This window comes from Notolepis coatsorum (genome assembly GCF_963971535.1).
Source record: "Notolepis coatsorum genome assembly, chromosome: 5".
Classification (NCBI taxonomy): Eukaryota; Metazoa; Chordata; class Actinopteri; order Aulopiformes; family Paralepididae; genus Notolepis; species Notolepis coatsorum.
Window position 1 is genome coordinate 49,940,859 of NC_140169.1, and position 7,495 is coordinate 49,948,353.

The window sequence follows — 7,495 nt, forward strand, 5'->3', positions numbered from 1 at the left end:
TGTGTGTGTGTGTGTGTGTGTGTGTGTGTGTGTGTGTGTGTGTGTGTGTGTGTGTGTGTGTGTGTGTGTGTGTGTGTGTGTGTGTGTGTGTGTGTGTGTGTGTGTGTGTGTGTGTGTGTGTGTGTGTGTGTGATCAGGTACATCATGCAGGAATGTTTTTCACGAACCAGTAAATCAGGAACTTTAACTCAATGATCCATAGATGGAGCCGTTTTTTTAATCAACAGAACAACTATTATCTTCCCACAATGCTCCAGCACTGGGGAGGGGGGAGGGGGGGGGGGCTGCACACTACCAGCAGAGCGAGTCGCTTTCATTAAATTAATGCTGAGAGCAAGTCTGAAAAAGCCCCCCCCCCCCCCCCCCCAGGAAAATAACATTCACAAGACAAGCCCAAGCAGAGAGCAAGAGAGGAGCATGTACACGCTAAACAACCATACAATTAATGTGATGTCAGTCTAAATGTTTAAGTGCAGATAGATAGATAGATAGATAGAGATAGAGATAGAGATAGATAGATACATAGATAGATAGATAGATAGATAGATAGATAGATAGATAGATAGATAGATAGATAGATAGATAGATAGATAGATAGATAGATAGATAGATAGATAGATAGATAGATAGATAGATAGATAGATAGATAGATAGATAGATAGATAGATAGATAGATAGATAGATAGATTAATGTATTCATATGTTGGGTAAATATTCTTGTAATAAAACCTTAAATGTATATATACTTCCAAGTAAGGTGCATTTCTTATCTTAGACGTATACAGATAGTCTATCAGATACAGACGTATTACAGTCTATCAGATACAGATGTAGTACAGTGTACATATTGTACATATTGTTGCCCTAAGTTTAAGCAGTAGCTAAAAACCCATGCTTCTGCACATAGAAAAAGGCATCCACGACATTTAAGAAAAATTTACAATTTATGAAACATGGTACAATAATAAATAGTATTATAGAACTGTTGCTGTACACGAAAAAGCCATTTGATTTCACTCATATAAAAATATGTTTTAGTGCAACCTTACATAATAATAATAATAATAATAATAATAATAATAATAATAATAATAATAATAATAATAATAATAATAATAATAATAATAATAATAATAATAATAATAATAATAATAATAATAATAATAATAATAATAATAATAATAATAATAATAATAATAATAATAATAATAATAATAATAATAATAATAATAATAATAATAATAATAATAATAATAATAATAATAATAATAACTTCACATCGCTTGTCAAGACTACACGTGTCCAAAAAGTACAGGGAAAATTGCTTTTTTTTTTTCCTTTATTACAAAGCTGATACGCAAACGTGATATCGTATTCTATTTACACATTACTGTCCCGCTTCGTAATGCCTATAAAGAACATAAGCAGAAAGAACCCAGATGGAAAGGCACACACACATCTGTCCACGTCTGTATTTACTGCACGTACCACGCAGGTTTGGTCATTATGATCATACAAGTTGTAACATGTATATATAGAGATTCTCTCCAACCTTAAATACGAAAGAAATGGTTTCCAATAATAACAGGCCCGTGGGTATAACAGGCGTGCTATATACATGTACATTAGATCTACACATTAACTACTTGTTTTTTAAGGTCCAAATGCCTTAAACACCTGTTTTGTAAATCTGTGTGTGTGTGTGTATCTCGTGTATTGATACACACACACACACACACACACACACACACACACACACACACACACACACACACACACACACACACACACACACACACACACACACACACACAGCCACTCTTGTGCGTGTGTTTATGTGCGTGTGTGCAAGTCTCATCTTTCTGTTTCACTTCATCCCTTTTATTTAAAACAAATGTTTTTCTTCTTCTTCTTCACTTCCTGTCCACGCAGTCCTTGTTTCTCTTTGTGCTGCTGCTGTCTGACGTGCCTCGCTCTCCCTCTCCCTCTCCCTCTCCCTCTCCCTCTCCCTCTCCCTCTCCCTCTCCCTCTCCCTCTCCCTCTCTCTCTCCTCGGGAGCTCCGCCTCCTTGGGAGTAAAGTGCACACGGAGCGCCTCCCATCCCTGACCTCAGTGGGCCTCCCAGCGGGTGGTGCTGGGAGGGGGCGTGGCTCAGGTGGTGCTGGGAGGGGGCGTGGCTCGGGTGGGGTCTCTGGAGAGGGGAGGAGGCGTGGCTGAGAGGGGAGGAGGCTGGGGCAGGGTGAGTGACCTCCAAGCCACCTCTAAAGTGCTGTGACCTCTGATGATCCTGGGAGGAGCAGGGGGGGGGGGGGGGTGGGGCTCCTCTCCCTCCCTCCCCCCCCCCCCCCCCCCGCGCCTCAGAGGCGATGCAGAGGGAGGCGATGGCCTTGGTGCACGTCCGGAGGATCTCCTCCCCCTCTGCCCCGCCTCCCGGGACACTCGCCCCCCGCCCCCCTCCTCCTCCTCCCCCGGCTCGGCCTCTCGACGGGGGGGTGAGGCGACCGGACTCCTCGGGGGGGGTGCTCTCGTGGCGCGAGGCGGGCCGCGGCGCATCTCCCTGGGCTGAGGACTGAACCATCTGGATCCCCCCCCCGATGGGGATCAGCGGGAAAGGAGAGCGCACCTGGAAGGGAGGAGTTTAAGAGTTAACTTAGTTTATTACTAATAATAACCAAACTGACTCTTAACCACCAAAACCTGCACAGACTACAACGTATGACGTACATCATGCCAGTTAGGGTACCTTGTGTGTACTGTCACTCAAATCTACATTTCATTGTGGTAAACCTCATATTTTTATATTCAGAGGTAATTATATAGTTTACACTGTTTATTTTTCTCATATTTCTCATATAAGCTGTCGGGTCATCTGACCCGTTCCTGGCGGGAATTAGTGGCATTTTCTCCATGGCTGTGCTAGAGTTATACATGCAGGCTTCTTTTAGTGTCCCAGGCCTTTATACATTCAGGCATCCTTTTGTCTCGTCTTCCTCTCTCCACCTGTTTAGTTACTTTTGTTTGTTTGGAAGCCTGCCTTTGTTTTTACACTTCCAACATTCATGCTGCACATACACTCTCATCCATCCAGGAGAGAGGAGAGAGGGAGAGAGGAGGGTGGAGAGAGGAGAGAGGAGGGATGAGGGTGGAGAGAGCTAGGAGAGAGGAGGGATGAGGGTGGAGAGAGCTAGGAGAGAGGAGGGAGAGGAGAGAGGAGGGTGGAGAGAGGAGAGAGGAGGGAGGAGGGAGGGTGGAGCAGACCTGCAGCTGGGAGTGGAGCGGCAGGTGACTGAACAGGACTTGGTGGGGGGGGCTGGACGACTGCTTGTCACCACTACTGCCATCCTGCTCCCCTGACTCCGCCCCCTGGCTCTGTTCCTGGGAAATGACAGGAAAAAGACATTCAATGAGAAGGAAGATGCTCGCTATCCTGGAGTACCCCCCACCCCCTCTATGAGGAGCTAGCTAAGAGGAGAACCCCCCCACCCCCACTATGAGGAGCTAGCTAAGAGCTGAACCCCCCCCCCACCCCCTCTATGAGGAGCTAGTGTGGTAAAATCTCAGTCTCAAACTGTTATGAGTTATGAAATATTGTTATGAGTTTTGAATTAAGGTCGACCGCTACTGGGAGATAACTGAGAAATGTAAGAGTCCAGTGCATACACCCTAAATAGATTCACTCTGTTATTTATATATAAATGCTCTGCTTTTCCCCCAAAGAGTTTATTAAAATACATTTCTTCTAGAAGTAATTATAAGTGGCAAAGCTAAAGATAAGACACCAATTATATTCTATAAAGTAAGCAAAACTAATACTATATTGAGACCAAAAAGGGTCAGGCAAATCTGGAAGTCATATTGACTGGTTCAACTTGGTGAAGGGACGGGTTAAGACAAGCCTGAGTGCTTAATTTAGCATACAGTCTTAAGTTAAATAGGTTTTCTCCTCTCCCCCACCCTTGGGAGCAGTTAAACAATAAAAACTGAGCCACTAGCTGGCTAAAGTTAGCATTTCAATAGAGTGGTTTGTTTACCGAGCTGAGCAGAACAATAGGGGGTAAGATATGCTACTCAACAGTCCGCTGTAAAAGATAGAACTGTTGAGAAGAACCCCCCTCAGCCATTTGGGGGCTCTACGTCAAAGAATCCATCTGGTCTCACATGGTAGGAGACAGGAAGGCTCGGAAGGCTCTTAAACAGCCCTGTTTACATTTAAACACAGGAACAATTTGTCTAAAGTTGTGAAAACAGCAACCAAAACTAATAGTAATTCAGTATGGAAAATAGCCTCATAGTTATAAGATAGTGTATTGATTAATTTAAGACTAAGCCAGACACTTATTAACCATTGTTAAGTTTAATTAAGAAAGTAATATAGTTTAAAATAGAAGATTAATGTGGGAAAACATGTGTAACTTACTTAGAAGACTAAACTAACTTCAAAGACAATATTATAGAATATATATAATGCAACAGTTTGTCCTAAAACCAACAATAGGTTTAATTTGGTATCTAGAAGGCCATAGAATTCGGGAAAAGACTTGAATTAACTGTCTAAGCCAAGTGATAACTAATCTCTAATTCTTAAGGTAGTAAGCCTTTAAACGCTAAACTTTAGAAAGGTAATTAGTCCTCTAAAATAGAAGGGACCTGCCTCTTTAAGATTCAACATGGTATATCTTATATAAGACAATTAACTAAAATGTGATTTCATTGGATGTGCTCTGACAACTAATGCTTGTATATCTTATCGTGTGTTGTCATGTTTGTTTATGTGTTTGTTTAAAAAAAAAAAAAAAAAAAATACAAAAAAAAGATTCAACATGGCAGACGACCCATATCCAAAATGGCCGATGTGAGCTTTAGCCAATCAGGACTTTGAAATCCGCCCCCTGACGAACCAGTTCGATGTTCGCTCAGGGGCGGGATTGAGCCGTTAAAAGAGTCTGCACGGAGCAGATGGGAGAGAAGCTCCTGAAATCTTTTATGCACAGCCGAACGGAGAAGGACCTGCTTGAGACGTTTTGCCACGGGAACAGAAGCCGTTGTCTCCCTGACAACAAAGAATCGACAACCGAAGCTACATTGAAGATTGTTACTCTTAACTACTTTATTAGACTGATATTACGGACTTCCGGCATAGTGCTCGTTCTACTAATTCATTGCGCTTCATTGATTGAACCAGGACATTTTTGTATACTTTTTGGACTTTGAATAAACCAGATCTGAGATAGAAACACTGTCATTGATTCCTTTCCTCTGCCGTGCTACACAATTTTGGTTAAAAAGACTTAGTGCCATGAGAACACAACGCAGCTGAGTAGATATTTTACGATTAAGAAGGCTCTGGTCGATTTTACATTACTAGCTAAGAGGACAACCCCCCCCCCCCCACCCCCTCTATGAGGAGCTAGCTAAGAGGACAACCCCCCCTCTATGAGGAGCTAGCTAAGAGGAGAACCCCCCCCCACCCCCTCTATGAGGAGCTAGCTAAGAGGACAACCCCCCCCCCATCTATGAGGAAGCTAGCTAAGAGGAGAACCCCCCCCACCCCCTCTATGAGGAGCTAGCTAAGAGGACACCCCCCCCCTCTATGAGGAGCTAGCTAAGAGGACAACCCCCCCTCTATGAGGAGCTAGCTAAGAGGAGAACCCCCCCTCCCACCCCCTCTATGAGGAGCTAGCTAAGAGGACAACCCCCCCCATCTATGAGGAGCTAGCTAAGAGGAGAACCCCCCCCACCCCCTCTATGAGGAGCTAGCTAAGAGGACAACCCCCCCCCCCTATATGAGGAGCTAGCTAAGAGGACACCCCCCCCCCCTCTATGAGGAGCTAGCTAAGAGGAGAACCCCCCCCACCCCGATCTATGAGGAGCTAGCTAAGAGGACAACCCCCCCCCCACCCCCTCTATGAGGAGCTAGCTAAGAGGAGGAGCACATTGCTGTCTGAGGTACATGGAGATAAAGAGTACGTTTGTGAGTATTTAAAATGGCTGTAGCTGGTGACTACAGTGTACAGTATACAATTAGTGGAATAGAATCTGACAGTAGAGTATAATCGAGTTTAGTACAGTTGACTGATATACAGTTGACTGATAAAGAATAGAATAGAATAGAATAGAATAGAATAGAAGTGTCATTCAGAAAAGCTGGATGGGGACTTCTGTCTCACCGTGTCCAGGAGGGGTCTGGAGCTGAGAGCCCCCAGGAGAACAGCCTCTGCCTGGGCCCGCCTCACGCTCCACACGCTGGCCTGCTGGGCTGGGTGGCTGCCGCCAAGCAGAGAGGGACAAAATGTACTTATTATCCAAAGTTATTGATTGATTGATTGATTGATTGATTGATTGATTGATTGATTGATGTTTTTTATTTGTGTGCCTTACATATGGGCGTACAAGACACATAAACAATAAGTAGATAATACTTGACAAATTACTTGACAAATTATGACATATAGACCAAGATGGCCACAAAAAATAAAATACAATAAAACGTAATATAACACAAGCTGTGAGCAATGTACGTAAACAAAGAAACGATAGGAATTCATGTACAATTATATTGGATATAGTGTGTTTTGTCTCAAGTGCCACACTTTATCCAAAAATCCTGCAAAACTGAAGATGTCGTCGACAAAATAACAACTCAACATACAACTCTCAGACTGCCGAAACAAATCCGGATTTACAATTTGAATTTTCTCAAATAAAACCCTCCTCAAATCGGTGTACAAAGGGCAATAAAAAAACAAAATGATATTCATCTTCCACCACTCCCAGATCACATAGACCACACAAACCGCTTATTTGAATATTTGACCATTCTAAATGTCAGGTATTCCACTAGAGCTGTTTTTTTAATGATTTTGTTCAATAAATTGGATTTGGTTTCCTTGTGTATTTGACTAATACATGGAAACCCTGGATAGTTATCTATGGATGTACCGATACTAGTGTGATACCAGGCTAAAATATATCTAATACCAGACTAAAATATATCTGATACCAGACTAAAATATATCTGATACCAGACTAGAATATATCTAATACCAGGCTAAAATATATTTGAGCCTGTCTGTCCGACATCTCCGCCTGGATGACGACCAACCACCTCAAACTGAACCTAAGCAAAACAGAATTCCTGCGGATTCCTCCTGAGCAACGTCAGAAGGATCCGCCCCTTCCTGACAAAAGAAGCCACCCAACTCCTCGTCCAATCAACAGTCATCTCCCGCCTCGACTACTGCAACGCACTGCTCGCTGGCCTCCCGGCCACTGCCACCAAGCCTCTTCAACTCATTCAGAACGCAGCGGCCCGCCTGATCTCAAAACTACCGATGTCGGCCCATGTCACCCCACTTCTCAGGGACCTGCACTGGCTCCCTATTGCTGCACGTATCCGCTTCAAGGCCCTCGACCTGGCATACCGTGCGGCAAAGGCAACCGCTCCCGCCTACCTCCGGTCAATGGTCTCTAACTACACACCCTCAAGACCCCTACG

At 43.7% G+C, this 7,495-nt stretch overlaps 1 protein-coding gene across 1 annotated transcript in view; it reads right to left on the reverse strand.

The window, feature by feature from the left end:
- Window positions 1–881: 881 nt before the first annotated feature.
- The window catches only part of LOC311228174 (uncharacterized protein), a gene marked incomplete at both ends in the record, with an annotated part of 7,539 nt that continues 925 nt past the window's right edge, over window positions 882–7,495 (reverse strand). Inside the window, 5 exons of the mRNA XM_084314085.1 lie at window positions 882–897; window positions 2,109–2,191; window positions 2,357–2,623; window positions 3,259–3,375; window positions 6,168–6,264. Of these exons, the coding sequence (XP_084170211.1) occupies window positions 882–897; window positions 2,109–2,191; window positions 2,357–2,623; window positions 3,259–3,375; window positions 6,168–6,264 (580 nt within the window). The remainder of the gene's footprint in view (window positions 898–2,108; window positions 2,192–2,356; window positions 2,624–3,258; window positions 3,376–6,167; window positions 6,265–7,495) is intronic.